Source organism: Fusarium graminearum, chromosome 2, assembly GCF_000240135.3.
Source record: "Fusarium graminearum PH-1 chromosome 2, whole genome shotgun sequence".
Taxonomy (NCBI): domain Eukaryota; kingdom Fungi; phylum Ascomycota; class Sordariomycetes; order Hypocreales; family Nectriaceae; genus Fusarium; species Fusarium graminearum.
The window spans coordinates 6,261,297-6,283,867 of NC_026475.1; the positions used below are offsets into that span (position 1 = coordinate 6,261,297).

A 22,571-nucleotide genomic window follows, 5' to 3' on the forward strand; every position below is an offset into this window, starting at 1 on the left:
TTGAGATGGAGGCTTGTAACATGAATGTATGTATGGCTCTATCAAAAGCCCACCTGAATGTGTTCTTGATCAGTGATCGGCCCGAATTCGAGTCTTGACCCAAAGTCTTAGGACACCGTAGCCGGACTTCAGGCCGATAAACTTCACAAAAATAAACTCTACTGCCTCAATCAGAACGCAGACTAACAGCTCAAATACAGGTTTGAGATGTATACCCAGTGTTCGGGATAATGGTATAGTGGTCCAGCTCATTATCCCGATCAACTCCCATATGTTCGAATTTGCTGTAATGGAAACAAAGTGGTAGTTTTAAGGTGAAAGATTCATATTATGTATATCTATAACAGTAAAATATATCCTTACATGTTTATTATTCCACCAGTTTGAAGAACATGCAAAGGTGTGTCGTTGGTTAGTCAAAGGCTTGCATTTCGAGCGATTATTTTCAACCCATCATCGAGCTCTCAATATTTGGTGGTTTAGTACAACTTTAAAGAAAGCCAATACTGACTTTTCCGTCATGGAAAGAAGGACACAACGAAGTAACTTTATTCTCTTACTTTTGGTGTCTGGTACAACTTGGATAACAATATTGCCGTTGAGTATCAAAAAATAGACTCTCCATGTCGGTTAGTTTGCCCAGCGGAGCTCTCGACATATTACTTTAGCTTCATATCATCAACACCACAAGTCCAACCCTCTGGAAGAATAACGTTGCTCCCCAGCCAATGACCAACGGGATTGCTGACATCTATTTACCGGCTCTTTAATGATCCGTAACCGAGGTTACACTCTTGTCAGCATCTGGTTCCCCTCTTGAGGTGTAAATCATAGTCATTGAAACAATACTTACAATGATTAAAACGGTGAGGCATAATCGTCTTCGTACCCAATGCGGTATCTGCGACCAGGACCTGTTGCGAGGTGATTCCTTCGTCCCGCGTGAGTCTCACTTGACATTACCATCAGCGACAAACACTTGCTGATGTATCGAATACAGTACGGGGCGGTGACCCTGACACTGGATCAGGAACCCGCCTGAACCGAGCAACATACCCAGGATACCGTTATTCTATTGTTGATTTTGACGACAGGAGTCTCTGCTTGGTGCCTAACTGCTACCAATGCGCCAGATCGCCCGAGGCAGTAGGACTACATGCATTCTGCTTCGACGTTTACAAGAATCACTGCCAAGTCGACAATTCTATACATAGGCTATGGGCGACAAGAGGTCAAAAGAACCTATGGAAAGGTGCCCCTATTCTACAGCTTGATCGAGAGTCAGAGCTCGATATAGATCTTGTTCGCCAGAAAGCCGAGACGTATGGTGTTGGTCTGCTGGGCCGACTTCCGGCAGAACTCATCCAAATGATTCACAAGTACAGCGAGAATGAGAAGTTTTGGCGCTGCATCTCAGCTCTGCGCCTGGCTAGGGAGTTGTCTGAATCGCAACAAGACGATACGATGCTGCCTTTGTGCAATATCGTGACATGGACAAGGGGAGAATCGGCTGTTGTGCGCTCTGAGGAGTGTTCGCCCTACATACGACTCATTCTTGACCGTCGAGGCATCCGCAAGATCGAAAGGTTTCAAGAAAGACTGCCATATGAACCAGCTCGTTCGAACAGAGAAGCGTTTGTTTTTGCATGTGAGAGCGAGTTCAGGGATGTTGTTGCGACTCTCGAGGTTGTGAAACCCTTATTCAAATATTATTGGTCTGACTAGAGGCAGTTCAACGTCTTGCAACTCCAGCTTCCAAGTCATATACGAGGTTTCCAGGTCTGGGACACTCCCAGCCCCCCTCGACTTGAAGACTGCGAGTTTTATGGCCGCGTGTCACAGTCGATGCAGCTCAAGACCATTAACCTACGCGCTGCGACTGGCCTCACATTCTTCTTCGCATACAGCAAGCTTTACGCGGTTCATGCACATACCCACAAGAGCCCACATGCAACTAGAACCTGTGAGCGTCTTTCCAAAAGTCGCCGGGCGAGTATTATATCAGCATACTTGCCAATTCCCACAGGCGAAGAGATTATATCCATAGCTATCAGAACAAGAAGCTCGCTCAAGGGAGGACAATCCACAGGGCAAAAGCCATTCCTCTTGGTCAGTCCCTGATTCTGCATCCCTTCGTGGGAGTAAAAATTGACAGTGATAGTTTCGAATGAAATTGGCTGGCGACATTGCTATCGGCCCGTACCACTCGGAGACACACAACGATGTTGTCCTCGGCGAGTCCAGCCCAAAATTGTTCATTTATAGTTCTTCGGGCGTCGGGCCAGCAACCGTATTTGGAACATACCCTCGAAAACAAGAGGACGACAGTATTTCTGTACCGTTTCCTTACCCCTTGTTCAGTAATCCACCTATCAACTATCATGCCAACATTTCTTCAGCGCCCTTGGAGGATGTGACTTGTGTGTGGGTTCGGGAGGATGAGAACCAATTTTGTCACGGGGTGCTGTTGGAATACGAAAACGGGGCTCAACGAGCATTGGGGGATTATCGGGTTGGGAATTACCTGCCGGGTACGGACCGCGTGAAAAAGCATTTGAAGCCATCGCAGATTTGCTATCTGGGCCCCCAAGATGAGGGTGTAGATGCATACAATTTTGTTGTCAAGGCGAGCGATCATCATGATCATGACCCGAACCATGATGCAGAAGACTGGAAATGTAATTCATTGAGTGGTGTGCTTGAATTCTGGTTTTCGTTCGAGCGATCTGTTATTAGGATAGTGGAGTAGAATGAAGAAGAACAAGATGCTGTGTTATGATCTGATTGTTCGTTGTTCTCTTGGCGTTTCACTGTGGTTGCATCTTGAATGATCAATATAGGTAGTATGACCTCTTTGTGATACCTCATTGTGCAAAGTGATATGCAGTGCTAGTATGCGTCAGCCCGAAATGATCCATGACCAAGCTGATGTCTGAGGTCATAGTAGTCAATAAAACAGCCACTTTCATCCGCCCAGCCTTTGTTTCAGCGCGTTGAAGCGTGCACATGTCAGCTCTGTCAGCACGGCACCAGTCACCAAGAACAGGCCTAAATTGATCAGCAGCGCCAAGAGGTTTGCAATATGCCGATCGAGCGGTACATGTTGTCCGTGTCAGACATGGCGAGCTTTATATGGACTTTATAGGGAATTATACAGTCGACAAACGCGGCTCGTTGCATGCATTGAAATGGCATGATTACACCTCCAAGAAGCAATCGACCGATGGCCTGATTCAAACGGTTTAGTACGACCGGAGCTGTGCAACCACTTTTCCCCATTTGGAGTCGTGATCTTCATTCCCGGACGTCAGGTCCGGAGCTAGCGCAACGCCAACCCAATGGATCGCTTTGACGTTGACTCTAATTCAATAAAGACATGCCTGCCAAGCCGAGAGGGGTCTTCTCCTAATGTCAGTGTGGAATTTGTTTGCGGCCTCTCCCAACAAGTGCCGCAGTTGTTCACTGTCAATGTGACGTTCTCAATGTGATGCCGTCTCACAGAGGCCAGCTTGTGTGCGCGTCATACCCGCAGCCACTGGAAAGGGCAAAGAACTGAAGGAGCGATGAGAGCTATGAGCATCTACTTCGAGGGAGGGGCGGAACATTTATTTGACAGTTGTGGTTGCGACGGCAGCCGTTTAGCATTCCTCTTGATCTTTCCTGATTCACTCAGACTAAAACAGCCCTTCCTTTACTTTACCTCTGGATTTCCCTGTTTCCCGCCTCCCACCAGATTTCTCCATCAGTTCGATATTTCCTTTCTGGGTACAGCGTATACGGAGACTAGACAACCATCTCACCATAAGTCTCATTCCCGACTTACAAGCATGGCAGATACCTACGGCATGAACGGCCACAATGGCCACGTCAAAGATCGCCGCAGTAGCTCAATGAATGGTCGAAATCGTCTTTACGCTCAACAAGAGCCGCAAAGAACGACTCACCTCAGCGAGTTCGGTAAGCATATGGTAGCAGCATCTGGAGAGTTTGTGGGCACCTTTCTATTCTTGTACTTTGGCTATGCTGGAAACATTGTTGCCGTTCTCCAAGAGCCCATCTCAGGGCCGAACGGCACCTTGGCCAACAACACTGTCATGTACATAGCCATGGCGTACGGATTCTCTCTTTTGGTCAACGTTTGGACTTTCTACCGAATCAGTGGTGGACTCTTTAATCCTGCTGTAAGTTGATATATCTTGGGTACAACTGCTACAGTGGCTAATATCGATTCCAGGTCACCTTTGGCCTCTGCCTCTCTGGTCAACTACCATGGATACGTGCACTATTTCTGTTTCCCTCCCAGATCATTGCTGCAATGTGCGCGGGCGGTCTTGTTAATGCCATGTTCCCTGGAAGTGCCTCTATCGCAAACACGACACTTGGACCCAACACTTCCATTGCGCAAGGTGTCTTTCTTGAAATGTTCTTCACTGCCCAGTTGGTCTTTGTTGTCTTGATGCTTGCTGCTGAGAAGTCTCGCGACACCTTTCTGGCCCCTGTTGGCATAGGCCTGGCCCTTTTCGTCGCACTTATCCCAGGTAAGCATCTTTGGAGCTTTTCATCTCAGTAAGGAGACTGATGCAGATTTATTGTAGGAGTCTTCGTAACTGGCGGATCAGCTAATCCTGTCCGATCCTTTGGCTGCGCTGTTGGTTCTAGAGACTTTCCTGGCTACCACTGGATCTACTGGGTTGGACCCCTTCTTGGCGCTGCACTTGCTGCTGGGTATTTCCGGCTTGTCAAGATGATGCACTACGAGGAAGCAAACCCTGGACAGGACAGCCCGGTTGACGTATGATTGACCATAAAAATGGATTGAAACCAGGTGTTTTTAGCTGGATTTTATGACGATGCCAACGTTGTGTCGACTAAGGGTCAAAGCTCGAAATCAAGGTTGATGATTTGAGCTTGGTTTTGTGGATAATAACCAGAGAAATATATGTATGGAAGAAACCGGAGTTTGTCTTTTCGAGCACCCATCAGATAGCATTCAAGCAAAGCAGAGGTTCAGTGTGTTGATCTTCTTACTTGGAAGTCAACTATTGAAGCTCATAATCTTTCAAGTCCAAGAGCAAGGATGTGAAGAATATGTCTTGGTTACTTCATTTACCGTAGGAAGTTGCGTTAACACATGGATGGCAATGTGATGATTAAGAAAGTCATATTCAGACATCACTCTACCAAGATTCCACCGCGACACTTTCACTATACCAGTCATAACAATATTTCATTATATGTATTACATAGCGCCCATAAAGTCAAACCCAAATAACGACCGGTAAAATAATGCTCATAGTTCCAATGGTCCCTTCTCGTCCATAAACACCACATCCCACCAATTCTGCTTTTCCTTCTTCGCCCAGTTTGACGTGCAGATAGTGTCAAAGTCTGTCGTCACCAACTGCTTCTGGTTGTTCATGTACCGTCTGACCTCCTTGTAAGATTGGAGTCCCCAGTACACAGCCTTACCCTCGGGGGTTTCGACCCGCCCAAGAGGCTGCTGTCTGCGCTGCCTGAGCTGAGCCATGACGAGGTCCCGCAGGTAAGGGAAGAACCACATGCGGGGCCACCACAAGACACGACGGCTCTTGAGATTGTTGATGTGTGCGTTGTGATGGATGTTGACGGGGATAGCTGTGGTGAAGAAATCGGCGTAGAAGTTCATGTCGCCCCAGTCAAGGTTCGGTCGATCTTCGTCACTCAAGAGACGGGCGATAGGGTTCTTGGCTTTCGCAATCTCGTCGGGGACACGAGTGAGACGAGCAGGTTCAATCTCAAGCTCTCTGGATCGCTCGGCGATATGAGTCTGGTTGTTGAGATTGACAATATCACCATCATCCTCTTCGAAAACGGTAGGGATGGAGATGGTTTGGAAGTAATCTAGGCCAACATGGTACTCAAACTGATCACGAACCATGATGGAAGCGTTGAGGTTCTGGTCGATCTTGTCGCCGAGCTCACGTCTCCACGTGCGCCAGATCTCCTGCTCTGCCCAGATCTCGCCAAAGAAACCCTGATCACTATAGAAGTGGTCACCTTGGATAGCCTTACCAGCCTCGTAACGTTCTTGTACACGGCGGAAGTATCGACGCATGTCTCCAACAGGTCCGACAAAGGCTCCACTGTTGATGTACCTGGGGCGAACATCGACCATGCGCATCTCAGGGTCCTTGTCCGTGTCTGGTCCGTAAAGATCCTCACGAAGAGGGCTCTCAGGAAGATCAGCGCAATGGAGATTAGAGCCAGACTTGGCTCGGGGCCAGCACCTCTTCTGAGCCGACACCATGATGGTCTGCTTCATGGGCATCTCGGAGCTACCGGTCCATTCCTTCTGCAGGCGTGCATCGGCCTCGGCATTGAGGTCGTGGTAACGCTGGATCAGAACATCGGGAGGAAGCTGAAACCATGAATCGGAACTGTCGGCCACCATGATAAGATCGTCCTTGCCCAAGCGATCTTTGTGGCCGGACTTGAGACGGACGGACCAGTCAAGGTAGTCGAGAACACCGCCGATCTTTGCAAGATGAGAACCACTCTTCCCCCAGTTGATGATGATGGGCGTGGGGTATCCAAGGGCAATTGCCGTGATCATGGCTTTGCACAAGTTGACACCAGGGGCGTTGGCGGGGAGGAGGATGACGAGGCGACGGTTAGAGAGTAGTTTTGGCATTTTCGGAGGGCTGGGTGAGACGGGAATAGCAGCAACATCGACCGTATCAGTGACATCAGAGGCCTCACCGATTTCACTGACCTCTCCGGCTTCAGCGATTTCAGGGACCTCGGGCGTGTCGGCGTCAGGCATATCAGGGACAGCGTCAGCAGCAGGCAATGAATCTTGAGAAATGTCTGAGACGACTTCGGAGGCGCTTTGTGGGACAGGTTCCTGGCCCTCGGACATCTCAAATACGTCGGCTGTTCCATCAGAAAGGTATTGCCGACCCTGCAATTGACAGTCAGTCGAGTCACTTCACCACCTGCAATTGACGTACCTCAAGCGCTGCAAGAGTAAGGAAAGTAGGGACCAGAAAAATAGTTGCGAGCACAAGTAAAAAGCCCCGTGTCGACATTCGGAGACATCTTCTGGGCATAATCTGAGCCTTGGTCTCGGCTTTGTCCTTTACAATTGTCGTTGGCAGCTCCTGGTAGCCCGTGTTGTTAAACATCTGGCTCCACCAACTGCCAGCTTCCTCATTGTTTGTCATGTTGGTAGAGAAGGGAAGCAGATTAACCTGGCAGACAGATGGTACTCAATTGACCAGCTGAGACCCAGATCACTGCGATATGCTGAAAAAGAGTGTTTAAGAGACTGAATGGGCTAACCAAGAAGAAGGGAACGGCCAGCCAAGGAGGATATAGATATATTAGGGGATGCAAGGGCGCTGAACCCCTAAAAACCGCATTAAAAAGGGATCCAAGCCACTGGAATTTGGGCTCGCCCTTGCGCGGGGCGTCTTAACCAGAATTGGACTTGGCAATTGGTTGCTTTTGTTGCGATATCTCGTTTCCATACAGATTGCCACAAGTAGACGAGCTAGTCTAGTGATGGAGTGACATGTTTGACATGATGGTCAAAAGAAGAGGGCAAAGGGAAATCGCTTGTTGAGGTACTGGACATTCAGGGGTTGAAAAATGCCAATAGACATTCCACTTGCAAATTGACGCCACCTGGCATGGCGTTGAAAGGGTTACACAATAACGTGGGCTTCAACTGACCTTGTGCTACTACCAACCTGTCTCTTCCTTTTAGTCGCAATATCTGGAACAACGCTAAATGTCAATAGTTTGAGCTTGCTGTGGAGATGTCGCCAGGGTTTGAAGGGCAGGCGGGTTGCATAAAAACCAGGACTGATTTAGTAGTCAAAATAAATCTTAGATCACTCTTAGTGGTTTATGTAGCCTAAAAGTGGCTTAACAATTTTGTCTTGATTTCTTCAAGTCCCTATTTTTTTTGCTACCCACCTGAAGGGCTAGAGCTGGCACATGGTGGCGCTCCAAGACCAAAACAACGAGACTATCAGAGTCTATCAGTGGCTGATTGACTCTAGGGATCCAGCAAAAAGGGTCGTTAGTCGCTACAATAGCCTCTGATTCGTCTTGGCAGGGGAAATTTCCACCAACAACCCCAATGGCGATCCGTTGATCACCGGATATCGAGGCATTTGACGAAGGATGATGAGAAGTCTGAACAACTACTAAAAACCCCAAAGCCCCTTCTAGAGAAAATGCAAAGTCGAATGCGTCGACACGAATAGTTTGCTCAATAATGCATGCCTTGTCTGCGTGCTTTTGCCAGGCTGGCTAATGCCACCAACACCAACAAGCTTGGGGCTGGTTGCACTGTAGATGACTCTGGATCAAATTTGATCCTTTTTCTTTTTCCTTCGCTCCCCATCTTTGCCAGTTTCACATTGCAACAAACGAGGCATCACCATGTCGGATCACCTTGTCGATATGATATATTCATATGGTTTCCGATCAAGTCTTCAAATGCATTACTCCGATGTTCATTTTTTTTTTTTAGCATGTACTCATTAGCAGGTCCAGCTTTATCGTGGTCACCACTGCGAAAAATGAAGGGCAAAAAAATAAATATAAGACAACAGTTTCAGCTGCCAAGAAGTTGCAGAAAAGCAATAACGTCGGCTTTTATTGCTACAAGACATCTCTAATAAAACTTTGAGATAAGGCTAAATCAACATGCATTCATCCGCTCCCAGTTCAATGCCCTGCATTCGTGACCGCTCAGGTCATTCCTCCCATGCAAGGAAGCGGTTTCAGAGCCTCCCTTGCTGTAAGTACTGCAAGCTTTTATCAGAGATAAAATTAAGCATATATCGGAATCGACGATTGCTCAAACGGCGAGAACGCGCTTGTCCTCCGTGATGTGTCTGCGTTCCGAGACGGTGTCGATTGTCTGAGGTACAATGCTAGCGGAAAGGGTCTGTCCAAGTCCGTCCAGAACCCTTCACCATTAACCGCGCGTCGGCGATAATTGCCCGCTCTTGTACCCTGAATCAACCCTTCAACATCTCTTCTCTCAGAAGTTCGCTTGTCCCATTTTAATCTGAGCGCATTAAAGTCGTCACTCATCAACATGGGCACGTTGACTGGAACCACGGAAGTTTGTGATGAAGACAACAATAGCTTGTATGTCTCAAGTGTGAGGAAAGGGCTGTAGACAAGGGTTTCTTCATCCATCATTTGTCCCGCCTCGCCCAGATCGGCAATCGATGGTGTTTTTAAAACGACAATTCCAAGAGTCGCCAAGAAAGTCTCATCAACTGCCGTGAATGTCGGGTCTTGTGCGTAGATCTGAAGAGCGCTCTTGGGGATTGTGAAATGCGACGCAATGGCCATCAACATGACCAGCTGTTTGATGCGACGCTGTTGATCCTTAGCGTCAAGCAAACTCCCTAAACCCAGTGAAACAATTTTGGTTATGCGCGGTCGGTTCTTGGTCCGTAGCATATCTTCAATTGTCTCTGATAGAACAGATTGGTTGTAAAGGTCCATCGCATTTTGATAGAGTCTGTAAAGTTGCTGGAGCTGCTTTCCTGACGATCCATTGTTTCTTGAGCTTTGTGACTTTTTGCTGGGTGCTTGTTGGTGCTTCTCCAGGCCTAACTCTGTTAGTGGGTTGAGCGCTAAAAATGTCCAGGTTCAGCGAGTCTTACCATTGCTTTCAGCGATCTGCATCTTCTTTGAGTGTCGCATCTTGACTTGTTATTTCTATAACTGTAATCTTGGGGTTTCTTTATGAGATTGTGATGAGGTTTGCAATGTTGTTTTTGATACAAGACTGATTCTATTCTGCATTATAAGCTGGGTATTTGTTCTCTGATATATACCAATCTTTCAGCACCATAATTATACCATCCTTCGGACTCATCGAGTGCTCGGTCTTCGGCTGTCAGCAAATGCCTTTGTAATCTTTGGTGTAACTAACGGTATTCACTCAGAGTCAGCAATGCAGGGTTGCTCATACTGGTGTGGTGTTTCTTGTTTGGCCGGGCTGCATGACCATTTCTAAGCTAACCACTCAGTCTGTGCCGTTGAAGTTACAAATCCATCAAGCTGACAATAGCTTCAGTGACGACACTTCCTTACAAACAGGCCTCTTGAATAAGCAAAAACTGTCGAGGTTTACTGTCAAACGTTACTATATAATACTCACGCTTCCCAACTCTGTAGACATGAAGACCCTTTCATCGCGACCGGCTGTATGAGAGACTACCCTGCAGTGAAGAATCTCAATTAATAATCCAGACATTCCTATCTCTATCCCAATTTCTCAACGACGGCCGAGTGAGTCACGATTGTATTCCTCCTTCCACTCTGGCATTAATTACACGATCCTTCTTTTTTTTACAAAGTCCAAAGTGACTCATTCATCTATCGCAACATCTTTAACCGCCCTGCGAGCGTGCCGTAGTCCGAAGATGCGCACCTCGGCCTTATCAAAGCCCGAAATTGGGGAAAGATGGAGTCCCTCAAACCAGAGACCCCTGTAAGCACACCATCCTTCAGTGCTGACAAACAGTTCTTATCGCCAAAACTCCAATTTCCTGATTGAGACACTGCCCAGCTTCTGTCAGACCTGCGAGTGAGCACGAGACAGTTCGTCGATGAAAGAGAATGTAGCAGAGATTTTTTAGTCAATGTAAAACCCAACAACAATTTTAATTGCTAACTACTATGTATGCTCAAAGAACGATAAGGTTGTCCTCACAATGTCACCAACGGAAAGCTACAGGACATGATGCATCAGATACAGTCTAGCATTCCCAATAAATCATCATCACTCCAACCCTTCCATCTCAGTTAAACCGGTGTTCCGACCAAGGAACCTTCATGCCCATAAACGACGTGCGCGACGACTTTCGACCTGGTTCTGGTCTAGCTTGTCCCGGAACACCTGGCGCGTAAGGAACAAACGCAGGTTCAGGTGAAGTCTGACTTGGTGCCGCAAAGGCCTCTGGCGGTGAAAAGTAAGGTTGTCCCTCATGCGGCGGTGGCGTCTGCTGCTGCTGCTGCTGGCCTGGCTGATAAGCTTGGAAGGCGTTTGCTAACGATCCAGGTGGAGTTGAATGCCGCACGTTGTCTCCCGATCCCGGCTGGTAAGGTTTGTACATGGCCTGAGGGCCTGTAATTGGCTTCCTTTTGATCGGCCCAGGTGACTGCGTCGGTGAAATTGGACCAAGTTCAGATTGGCGTCTGAACAGTGGTTCGTGGGCAAAGTCGAGGATGCCTGTGGCCGGACTGTACAAGTCTTGGACGGAGTCGAAAGAGGGAGGAATGAACGGCCTGTTTACAGGGTCTTGTGCAGCCAAACCATGGACTGGAGCAACTTGCGGTTCTTCCACGACGATCTTCTCAGCATGGAAGTTGGCTGCTGTAGGTTTGTTTGTTTCGAGCGGTGTATCTGGTGGGAGTCCCCCATACACAGAGCTTCGTCTGCTCTCATCTTTGACCTCCGCTGGAGGATCGTCATAATTGAGTTCTTGTCCTTGGCTCTGCACAATTCGAACCACTGCAGCAACACCAGCATCTCCAGATTCCACAGCAACCCTCATGGCATTCATCAACTTGGAGACATGCCCAATCACTGCCATGATAGTCTCGTGGTGGTTTGAATTGTAGGCTTTATGTAATGCATTGTCGCCATCTTGGTCCTGGATCAAGACGTCTGCGCCGCGCTCGAGAAGTAGCTCTACCGATTCGTGATCTCCTTTCACAGCGGCCAACATCAGTGCCGTGTTACCAAAGATGTCTTTGTGGTTGATGTCCGCACCAGAGTCCAGAACGAGCTCCAGAGACTCTTTGGGTAGATAATAGGCCGCTTCGACCAGAGGAGTCGTGTCGTCTGAGCCACCTACAACGTTGACGTCGGCTTTGGCGTGGACGAGCTTCTTGAAAATGCCATTCTCCATCTTCTTTGCTGCGCCGATAATGGGGTACTTGTTGTCGCCTCCTCCCGCGTTGGGATCAGCTCCGTGTTCAAGTAAAACGTCGACGATTTCCTCGTTGCCATTCTCAACTGCTGCTTGCAGTGCCGTTCCTGCAGCCATGCCATCGTGAGTTGAAAGTCTGTTGATGTCAGCTCCCCGTTCCAAGAGGAGTTTCACCACATCGATATGATTATGCTCGGCAGCCGTTTGGAGGGCAAAACCGTCATCGGAGTTGATGTCGGCTCCGGCATCAAGAAGCATCCTGACAATATCGATGGTACCGTCGAACGCTGCAGCTGTCAGGGCATTTCCATACCTATTGATTCGTTTGGTCAGCACTCTATTCCCTGTATGTATTTCCTCATGTACTCACAATTCACCAGTTGCGTTGGCACTGGCTCCATATCGCAGTAAAAGTTCGATAGTCCTTTGATTCTCGCCATCCGTCGCTTCGTATAATGACTCATCTAGAGACTCCGAAGAGATGCCACCTCCGGTATATTCCCACATAGCCTCAAGGATGCGTATCTCGTCATCGCCATCAACTCCCTGTGCTGTGAATAGGAAGGCCTTATCACAGTCCAAACCAGGACACTTTTCAAGTATCATTGTAACAATATCCCAGTGACCCTCCTTAGATCTAGTTGCTTCATACAGAGCCTTCTGTATGTCCTCCTGGGATTGTTCAAAGTCGTTGAATAGGCGTGTGAATGCTTCTGTTCGACCCCATTCCGCGGCTGCGACAAGTGCGACTCCAAACTCTGAGGCGGGTAGCTTTTCAGAATACTCGCTTATGAGAAACTCGAAGACTGACAAGTCAGCTCTCATGGCCGCTAGAGCCAGAGGGGCCTTGATGTCTTCCTCGTCATCTTTATCGTCGCTTTCCTCATCGTCATCTTCGTCTTCATCTTCATCCTCTTCGCCCGCCTTGTCATCTTCTTCCCCAGCCCCAGAGCCGTCGTCTTCCTCCTCTGGACTCAATAGAGAGACATTGTGAGCGACCAAAAGCTTCACGGCCTCGGTGTTTCCAGACTTAATAGCCAAGCAGATCACAGATCCATTCCCAGAGCTAGTAGCATTTGGATCTGCCCCCCTTTGCAAAAGCTGCGTCATGACCTTGGCATCTCCTGCTTCTGCTGCCATCCCCAGAGGAGTGGAGGCATCCCGTTCCTGTCCCGCGTCGATATTGGCTCCTCTGTTAAGTAGCTCCTCGACGTTTTCGGACTTTCCAAGATAGGCAGCAAAATGAAGTGGTTGATTATTGAGATCATCGTATGTGTTTATGTCTTCAGCGTAGCCGTTGTCCAATAGTGCAGAGACAAGATTCCTAAAGCCAATTGCAGCGGCAACGTGCAGTCCTGTGAGCTGAGCACGTTGGAAGTAGTCAAAAACCGCCGTCATTCGATTGAGCTCTGTTAGCCAGCGACGTCGGATCTTTGACTCCCTCTCCCAGAACTTATCTTCCAAGCTAAGGGCTTCGGCAATATCGGCCGTGGCTTGGCTAGCATGATCGAGCCAGTATATGACTGCGTAAGCTAGAGCGATGTTCTTGAGTCTGGGCGCTTCGGGGTCTTCGTCCTCGTATTCTTCGTCCTCTTCTTCCTCGTCGTTTGAGGATTCGGAGGCGTTGTCATCATTGTTCTCATTTCCATCAACGGTGCCAGTTGCTTCATGATCTTGGTTGTCCTCAACCTCTTCCTGGTCAGCAACTGATTCCACATTTCCTTCGTCTCCATCCACACTTTCTTGTGTTTCATCCGCAACCTCATCGGCAAATTCTCCAAAGGCCTCAGTGATATGACTGAAAGCACGGAACCCGAGAATTCCGTGCTGCAACTTGATGCCATCTTCCGTGAGGCCAAGTAACTTGTGAGCATTGTCAAGAAGGTGAACCTTGACCACCGGGAAAGCGAAGCAGACGGTGGGCTCGCCTCCCTCATTCGTCTTCAGGACGATGAGTGGTCTGCACTTGAGTATGAGATCATGAAGCTCCGACACTTGTTCGTTTGAAGACTGTAGACCGGCAAGAAGGCCAAGCTCTGCCTCAGTTGGGTCTCTGTAAGTGAGAACCAGCACGCGCAACAGTTCCTTAATCTCTCCAATCTTGGACCGATTCTTCTCAAAGACATCCTGCCATGCAGCATTGAGAAGAGAATCCAGCTCTTGAGGAACCCTTTCAAGCAGACGACGGACTTGGAGGTCGTTCTCGTGCTGAGGGAGATCTTCAAGGGAATCGCATGTGATGTCTATCCATTGCGTGTTCTGAGCTCGCTGTCCGATGACACTGCTGGCAAAATACACAAGAGCCTTGCTATACCTCTTGTGCTCAACCAGCTCCTGTACCTTCTTCTGTGCGTGCTTTCGAAGCTCCATTTGGACTTGGTCGCCGTACTTCTCGTCTTCAAGATCTACCAGTCGGACCAAGGGCTTTCGCAACGCCTGATCGATTTCCCAAGACTGGCCACTTGTGAACATCCATCGCACGAGTGGACGCCTTCCACTACCATCATGCTCAGCCTCCGAGCCGAGGAGACTCAGCAGAGTTGCTGTGGACGCAGCGTCAGGAGAAAGGGTCTCCAAATTGTTGATGACAAAGTACATGCGCGCTCCAAGAAAACCGTCATCCGACAGAATGTCCTGAAGTACCTGCCAAAGGTTTTCTATAGTGAGCAAAGCTGCTTTCTCACGACCTGTGCCTTTCTTCTGGAGCAAAAACTTGGTGTGCACCGAAGCCCACGGTTGCTTGGAAATGATCTGGTAGATCAGAGACTTTAACAACTCCTCAGCGGTACCGTACTCTGGTGCCTTGTCGCAGAAGAAATAAGCGAGGTAGACCTGCGACGATTGCCAATGAGACACTTGTGTAGACTCGGGCTCTTGTTCGTCCTCATCCTCATCCTTGACGCATTCCTCAATCTTCTCGATTGCGGACAACGCTGCGCTCGTCTTACCACGACCATCACGACCACGAACCCATAGACAGTCACATTTTTTGACAAGAGACATGTCTTCCGCCTCTTGAGGCTTGGCAAACCAGCCTATAAACTCGGGCTCTTTGAAGAACCATGGTGACGTTGTAGTGTTGCGCTTGATAGCCTCCCTTTTGGTCTTGACTGATGCACCTTCCAGTTCTCTTCTTGCCTTATCGACGGTTAGTTGATCAACACGCCTTATTGCTTTGTGTCGGTCTTTAACGCATTTGCCTGATTCGCTGATCAAGCGTCTCAAAGGACCTCGGACCAGCATGTACTGATCGTCCTTTGAGCTCTTGAATTTGACCAGGTCCCTGTGGTTGGCAGACAGGCCCATCGACTCCATCACACCATCCAGAACAGCAGATTCTCTGGTGACAAACTCACCAACCTTTTTGGGAAGTGGAATATTGAGAGCTTGGAGAAACTGGGGCATGCCGCTCAGGTCCTTGATGGTTGTAGGATGTTGTTCGTAGAAGCCATATAGCTGGATTTTGGGGTCTGTTTTGATTGAAAGCCGGATGAACTCTTTCCTCAGTTCGTTCAAGTACTCATCACCAGGTCTCATGAGCTCCAGTAGTTTGGAAGCCGTTGAGGCGCTCCCCTTCTCTCCAACGTGGGAAAGCAATTCTCCAACATGGGACATCATGCAGGCTAAAGATGCAGCTTCAGCGCCTTCGAAGGGGGTTCCGAAGAATGCGCAGCCAGCTATGTTTTCGAACATGCCTGGGAAAAGATCTGGTCGAGCTGCTGCGATACAGACAGCCTACTAATTGTTAGAAGCAAAGCCGTGGTATGGGATGAGAGCTCACACCTTGGCAATGACAAGTCCTCCCATACTATGTCCGATAAATGTGATGGGTCTGATGAAGGCGCCATTCTGTTGATCGTTAACCTCTGCATTGTCTGTTCGGGTTTGTAGACCTACCTCTCTTTTCGCTTTCAAACCTTCAAGTAAAGTCTGTGCCAAGTTTCCGAGGAATTGCTTCACTTTGATGGCTCCGGTCCATGAAGACTCGGAGTGGTAAAGAAGAATACGGGCATTCTGAAACTCACGAGCTATGCCATCTTCATCACTAACCCAATTAAAACCGGTATCAGCGTGCCTGAAGCTCGTTACTGGGTGAGCTCCTAGCCCCGAGACAAAGACAATGCTATTCCCATGTCAATTAATATTTGTATCACGAACCCGAAGCCAAACACTGCTTACTCCATATCTGTTTTCTTGTCAGATGAGGGGCCAGGGTAAATCTGCTTGACACCCTGCTCGACATTCTCATAGCCCTTCCTCGGCTTGGGAGCGGCCACTGGAGGAGGGCCACGCCTCGTTGCGGATCGACGAATGGACATTTTCGCGGTTCAGTTTGTGTTGTTCCAGAGAATGAAGGCCACAGCATCTGGTGTTTTGCTGACAGCCTGAAGGTAGAGAAGCGGGAAGTCAGGATGCTAGGCAACTTTTAGTATGGTGGCTGAGTGGCACCACAAGGCGGCTGCTCGACAGGGGAGTAAGCAATGGAACGGATCACTTTCTAAATCTAGTGTGCAAGAAATAGCTAGACAAATTGGCCGCGTTCTCGTCCAGTAGTAAGCTGACCGAGTCATCATGTTTTCTCGGGGCCCTAGTCAAGCCCAAGTCTGGGTTTGTTTCAATGTCAGCCCCCAAATCCTGGGCTGAAATTAGGAGGTCATCTGGATACTGTACCCGTACCCGTACCCACTCAGCCTATTTTGCCTCTCAGCTCGGTGAGGGGGTTACCCAGATGTGCTTATAAATAGTAGATTGTTCAGACTCGCGATCTCTCTACAAGACCACTGATGACTTGCTTAATGCTCTCAGATCCAAGGACTACAGCCACCTCTTCTCCCAGTACGATGGATGAAAGGGCTGTGCGGTTTGCGGGACAACCCTCTTTTCCGAGTGCAACCAAGAGATCCTTCAGCGTAGAAGAGCCAATGACAATCACTATGAATCGATCTAGCCGCCAGGGATGATTTTAGCCAGCCTTGTGACCCCTGCTTTGTAAGGATGCTTTTTAATTTCCACCTTGCCATCCGTTGCTTTCTGCTTACCTAGTCGAGCTGAGCTACTGACATCAAGACTTTTTGCCATCGACAGGAGGAGGGGACGACGGGTTTTCCCTCTTTGTTCCCGTCTTTCTAAGAATCTTAAATCCCACGCCATACTCATTCTCGCAGGTCAGCCTGGACACCACTGACATGGCTACTCCAGCTCCACCATTTACCGTCCGTATCTTAGAGAGAGACTACCTAGGTGTCGCTAGCTCCTCTTCGAAGGAGGACTTTGGCAGCCTTTTACCGGCGAGCGCTCGCTTCAACGATGACATTGTGACTCCTACGTCGGATCCCAACTTTCTGGAGCGGGAACTATCTGTTTCGCGCCTGACTGATATCCAAGAATGGCTCTGGATATGCGGGCGTCTGATGCCGCCTCGGCAGCTTCATCACCAGAGGCTCATCTCCCGAAACATCATCATCAGCGAACAGGCTGAGCTCCACATGGTTTGGTGGAGGGATCGCATCTTTCTCAAGCCTCTGCCAAAATACCTACTCGACCCAAGCTTCTGGGAGGCCAACATCAGCCACACGGCACACCTCGACGACGCGACGCAGTTCAATCTTGATGCTTCGGCTCGAGGCTTTCTTTTTTCGTACACCGCACTTATTGCGTACAAAAGCGACTTTCGTATCGCCAAAGAGTATGGCTTGCTTCCAGAAGAAGTAACTTGGGAAGGCTGGAAGGCTTTTGCCGCTCAGGTTCTCGAGAGTCATCGATACGATCGCGTGAATCCACGCTATTGGTACGGGGAGTTGAGATTGAGCAGACTCAACAAAATCTACGCGTTTCGAAAAGGTTTTCTGCTGCGCGGCTACTCAAGAGTTGCTTCTCATACTGTTTATGGCGATCTTATACGAGACAACTTTTCAGTGTTGGCAGGTATCCTGGCCTACGTTGTAATCGCGCTCACGGCGATGCAAGTGGGACTAAGCGTCGATGGCCTGGTCGACGAACCAGCGTTCCAAAACGCCAGCTACTTCTTGACAGTGTTTGCATTGATTGTGCCACTGATAGGAGCGGTTATCATTTTCTTGATTGTTTTTGTCATGATTGTCAGTAATTGGAGGGTCACAAAGGCGTTTGAGAGCAGGCGATTGAAGAAGATGAAGGTTCAACTTTTAAAACGAAAAGCATAGATTGCATGGAAGGCAGCGGGCGTTACAGAATTATTTAATAGATTAAGATCAGAGAAAAGCTAATAAAGTGTCGTCTGTTTATGAACGCCAATGGCTGATTATCATTTTCATTGCGTGTGAATAAGACAAAAAGAATTGAGATATTTAATGTCAAGAAGAGCAAAAGAAATGATCACGCTGGGGATCGAACCCAGAATCTTCTGATTCGTAGTCAGACGCCTTGCCATTGGGCCACGCGACCGGTGCTATTGATGAAATATATGGTTGGTAACAGCGTCTACATTGACAGAGTCCCAGTGCTCAATCTTGGATTGCTTAAGTCATTCTTTACCTTCACTGGTGTAACGATATGGTGATGTTGTCGTTATATGTTCAAATGTTTCTGACTGTGTTGTTACGTCACATGTGGGCAGTCTTGAATGACAGCGATAGCTGGTAGGTGCAGTCTGACAGGAACCGAGCTGCATTGTCGTGGGTGAATACGCAGCTAGAGGACAACGAGGGCCAGCATCATCACGACAAAAGAGATAAACGAAAAGTAATATCGATCATATTCTACCGTAGGTTAGTAGAAGAGACGAAAACAACAAGAATGGCGCTGCTTGATGTCAAATCTCGATCATCAAAGTGTTGTCGTAGGGTAGCTCGTTTGATGTCAGGACAGGTGTCTTTTGAGCCAAAGTGCCCCGGAATGGGGCGAATTAATCCCTATCGTCGATATCAACCCCGCTGATAATGCACTGACCTCAGGGGCAGGCTCAGGATATCAGAAAAATTGGTCGCTAGAAGGTAAGAGACGAAATTAGTAGGTCAGCTTATGCTACTTAGACCACACTTTTTATGTTATTTATTTTTATACGCTAAGACTCAAGAGGACAACTTTTCTGTTGTCCACTAGACTGGCACATCTGTCATTACTTTCAGAAACATCCAAGATGTGGCGCAGGCATAAAGCGAGAGATAGGAAAGCAACAACGTATTCGTATTTCTTATTTGAACTATTTAACGACCCAATAAAAGCATCTAATTGGTTTTGCTGGCATCAGAGTCCTCGCCCATGCGGATTTTCTCTTCTATAATAAATGCCTCTTGCTCCCTTGCACTCTTCTCCAGATCCAAAAACGACCAGATGCCAACTGCGCTAACCAAGCTCAGAGCAAACAAGAAATAGAAGGGGGCGCTATTGTTGGTGCCTCCTGGAGTAGCATCGATAATAGCACTGCTGATAAATGGTCCGATGAAGCTTGAGGATTTGCCAATAATGTTGAACAGAGAGAAGAAAAGGAATTCGTGGCCTCGGGGCGTGACAGAGCTGATCATGATTTGAGAGTAGCTGTACCATGGACAAACGAAGAGTCCGTAAAATGCTTGGTATAGCCAAATCTCCCAGACATTCTTGAAACCGAACTTATCGGTCCAGTTTCCAACCATGCCCCATCCATCTAAAAGGATGATGAAGACCATGACGGCGTTGAACATGGCTTTGACGCTAAGATTGAATTTCTTCTGGATCATCCAGAAAGCACCAATTCCGACAGCTTGAGCAACAATGCCGACGATGAGAAGGTAGGTTAGAGTCAGAGTCTCGTAACTGACAACCTGGTTCTGTAGTGTGCCGATGACCGTCACAGTAGTGTTGAGGGAGTCTCCCAGGAGGAAATACCCAACAAGGTAGATCAAGCTCTGCTTCAAGTGCCAGATTTGCGTGAGAGCCTCCCAAAGCTGCCAGAACCCGACTGTAACAATGTTCAAGTGATCGGGGACCTTCATGCCGGGACGTTTCTTCTCGATGAGAAACCAAGGGATTGAGAGTACGAGCCAACAAGCAGTTGCAAATGCTATCAGTACTGAAAGTCCCCAGTTATTGTTCTCTGGACTCTTGTCAACTTTGACGCCGAACATGACACCCACGATCATAGCCAAGATGACAACTTCACCAACGGACTGGATGTAAAAAGCGACGTTGCTGAGTCTGCTCCTTTCCATTTCGTCCTTTCGGTCCATGTCTTGTTGCGTGATGTCACCCGACTCGAATTGCAGCGCTGCTTCCTTAAGTTGAGGTGTGTTTCGTGCAAGAGAGGGGAATGCTGCCGTCCAGTATGTGAGCGTCATCTGGTACGCGATCAGACCGACGATGTACAAGCCTGTCGCTGTCTGCCATTTACTGGGGTCGTGAACTCCCAGCCACCCAAACCCGATTCCGTAGGCAATAATTGACCATACCACCAAAATCCATCGTCGTCCACTTCCGAAGTCTGCATATGCTCCGATGATGAGGAAGAGAACGGCTTGTAGAGCGAATGATATGCCATTGGCGAGTAGAACGATACTGTTGACATCTCGTTCACGGCCAGCGAAAGGTAAAAGACCGGTATCTTTTGGCGCCGCCTGTGAAAGCAGGTTTTGAAAAGCAGTTGGACCAAAGTTGAAAAGGGCGAGTCCATTGGCACCGATGTAGTAGGCGTACCAACTCCAGATTTCCCACTTGGAGGTTGTAGGCATATCGCCTTCTGCCAAGGTGGGCACTATAACGCCTGTACCAACGTCCTGCTTGACAGGATCATCATGCACATCTTTGGGGTTTGCCGTCACTGAATCTGAATGTGAGGCCATCTTTTTATTTATTTTAAAAAAAAACAGTTGTTTGTAGAAAGAGAAATGAGATGTTGGAATAAGAGGCCCAACTTTCTCAGACGACGAGGGGTTTTAATGTTTAACGTTACAATCCAGATGCCGTGTAACCGCATGTATGCTCAGTGATAGGTAGATCGCTGATTTTAACGCCGCTAGCGTCCCATGGTCAACATTATCGCCCCATAGTACGGATCGCATCACTCCATGGGGTTAGTGGTCAGAGGCGATCGAACAGATGCATGGCTATCATTTGCTGTTCAGAGATTGTGTTTTATGGAGAAGGCGATATTTCTGTCAAGAGTTGAAAAATGCATTTTGCTCTTCCCTTTCTAATGAGAGATGCGCCACAGCTCTGTGCAGGCTAGGAACATATTCTGTGCTGTAATTTTCGTACTCGGAGCACGTTTCCAGCGGTCACAAAACTCTAATTTCTCGTAGCTCGCCAGAACGAACCTTGATCTGAGTTCAGCAAAGCCAACGGCGATACCCGCTAAAGAAAAGGTAGATATGTATGAACCTACGAGGTAGGTTGCATAAAACCCGGTACTGATTTAGTAGTTAATATAAATATCAGATCACTCTTATTGTATGTATCGCCTAAGAGTGGACTAATGATCTCGTCTATACTGCTTGAAGTCTATTTTTTAATTATTTTTTAGCTACCCGCCTGCCTACTTATGGATGTACAGCTGTATGTCTACGGGACAGATAGCTTCATTCAGTTTGCTCAGAAGGACTTCACTTAGAGGCGTGGAAAAGGAGAACGTAAAATGCATAGGAACAATCCGATGTCTATAAACTAACCCTACGAAACTATCTAATGTGAATCAAATCAAAACCACGTTCCTCGTAAGGTCATCTACCATAAACTCGCACTTGAAAACTCAGGCATTATGCGCAACCATCAGACTTGTGCACGAGAGTCTTGGGATCCTCCGCCTGGATGTAGCTCTGTTCAAGCAAGAACTTGATATTTCCCAACTCCCCCGTGAAGAACTGTGCTCCGAGACCAGGCTGACCGAACCACGGCGCAATGGGCCCTCCGACTACTGGAAGCGGCTTGATCACACGATACACGTGGTAGTTGTATGGGAAGTCAGGAGTATCAGGGTTTGTGGCCAGATTTGATGGGGGAAGCGCTCTCTGTGAGTAGGGAGCAGCAGCCGCAGAGATGAATGATCCTGCAACGGAGTTAGAGCGAGTAAGATGCCTAGCTTTACATGGTCGACTTACCGTATTCGCTTCCAAATCGGTCTACCATTGTTCCAACAGGAAGAATCATGCTTCCATTGATTGCATTGCCTTGAGCATCAAGTTGGAAACCCTGAATCGGTCAGTGAGTAGCTCGTTTAGAGGACAATGATGGACCTACATTCTGTGGAGGGTATCTGTAGCTTCCCTTCTCATCGGTCCATGTCAACAGGAACTGGGCTGGTGTCAGACCCCCGAAACGATTGTAGCTTTCGACAAAGGTGCTCAAAGGCAGTTTTCTGGGCAATTTTAAAGGGCCAAGTCGAGCGTCACGACAGATGTATTCCTTGGAGTTGGAACCACCATCACGTGTGCCGGTGCAGTCACAGGCTGCACGCTCCGCCAGAATTGGGTTGGGGAGAGCTGAGACTGTGGAAAGGCACAGCAACGATGAGAGAAGAAATGAAGGAAGCATTTTGACAGCTATCTCTGGCAGTAATCGCAGAAAGGATATGTAAGAATTAGTTACTGTTCAAAAGTCACTGGTCGAGTTGGGCTTTATGTAATAGATAAAGACGTTATGTGTTCTGTATAACCAAAGATCTTACATTCT

General features: G+C 48.1%; 8 protein-coding genes and 1 non-coding gene across 9 annotated transcripts; 3 read left to right on the forward strand and 6 right to left on the reverse strand.

The window, feature by feature from the left end:
- Positions 1–854: 854 nt before the first annotated feature.
- Positions 855–2,749, forward strand: FGSG_03681 (uncharacterized protein; the record flags this gene model as incomplete). Its single annotated transcript, XM_011323713.1, has 5 exons — positions 855–942; positions 1,001–1,634; positions 1,728–1,963; positions 2,027–2,109; positions 2,162–2,749. 5 exons carry the CDS (start codon positions 855–857, stop codon positions 2,747–2,749), a joined length of 1,629 nt encoding a protein of 542 aa, XP_011322015.1.
- Positions 2,750–3,827: 1,078 nt separating this feature from the next.
- FGSG_03680 (uncharacterized protein) lies at positions 3,828–4,798 on the forward strand (the record flags this gene model as incomplete). Its single annotated transcript, XM_011323714.1, has 3 exons — positions 3,828–4,181; positions 4,235–4,538; positions 4,596–4,798. 3 exons carry the CDS (start codon positions 3,828–3,830, stop codon positions 4,796–4,798), a joined length of 861 nt encoding a protein of 286 aa, XP_011322016.1.
- A 492-nt stretch (positions 4,799–5,290) lies between these two features.
- On the reverse strand, positions 5,291–7,163 carry FGSG_03679 (uncharacterized protein; the record flags this gene model as incomplete). Its single annotated transcript, XM_011323715.1, has 2 exons — positions 5,291–6,940; positions 6,990–7,163. 2 exons carry the CDS (start codon positions 7,161–7,163, stop codon positions 5,291–5,293), a joined length of 1,824 nt encoding a protein of 607 aa, XP_011322017.1.
- A 1,660-nt stretch (positions 7,164–8,823) lies between these two features.
- FGSG_03678 (uncharacterized protein) lies at positions 8,824–9,714 on the reverse strand (the record flags this gene model as incomplete). Its single annotated transcript, XM_011323716.1, has 2 exons — positions 8,824–9,644; positions 9,675–9,714. The coding sequence occupies 2 exons, from the start codon at positions 9,712–9,714 to the stop codon at positions 8,824–8,826; spliced, it is 861 nt and encodes a 286-aa protein (XP_011322018.1).
- Positions 9,715–10,817: 1,103 nt separating this feature from the next.
- Positions 10,818–16,270, reverse strand: FGSG_03677 (uncharacterized protein; the record flags this gene model as incomplete). The annotated part of the gene is made up of 4 exons (XM_011323717.1): positions 10,818–12,264; positions 12,322–15,686; positions 16,002–16,074; positions 16,131–16,270. 4 exons carry the CDS (start codon positions 16,268–16,270, stop codon positions 10,818–10,820), a joined length of 5,025 nt encoding a protein of 1,674 aa, XP_011322019.1.
- Positions 16,271–17,137: 867 nt separating this feature from the next.
- Positions 17,138–18,133, forward strand: FGSG_03676 (uncharacterized protein; the record flags this gene model as incomplete). Its single annotated transcript, XM_011323718.1, has 1 exon — positions 17,138–18,133. One exon carries the CDS (start codon positions 17,138–17,140, stop codon positions 18,131–18,133), a length of 996 nt encoding a protein of 331 aa, XP_011322020.1.
- A 169-nt stretch (positions 18,134–18,302) lies between these two features.
- Positions 18,303–18,374, reverse strand: FGSG_20587. Its single transcript has one exon. It is a non-coding gene; the product is annotated as a tRNA-Arg (tRNA).
- A 782-nt stretch (positions 18,375–19,156) lies between these two features.
- FGSG_03675 (uncharacterized protein) lies at positions 19,157–20,746 on the reverse strand (the record flags this gene model as incomplete). Its single annotated transcript, XM_011323719.1, has 1 exon — positions 19,157–20,746. The coding sequence occupies one exon, from the start codon at positions 20,744–20,746 to the stop codon at positions 19,157–19,159; it is 1,590 nt and encodes a 529-aa protein (XP_011322021.1).
- An 893-nt stretch (positions 20,747–21,639) lies between these two features.
- On the reverse strand, positions 21,640–22,433 carry FGSG_03674 (uncharacterized protein; the record flags this gene model as incomplete). The annotated part of the gene is made up of 3 exons (XM_011323720.1): positions 21,640–21,948; positions 22,001–22,091; positions 22,140–22,433. 3 exons carry the CDS (start codon positions 22,431–22,433, stop codon positions 21,659–21,661), a joined length of 675 nt encoding a protein of 224 aa, XP_011322022.1. The 3' UTR covers positions 21,640–21,658.
- Positions 22,434–22,571: the final 138 nt, after the last annotated feature.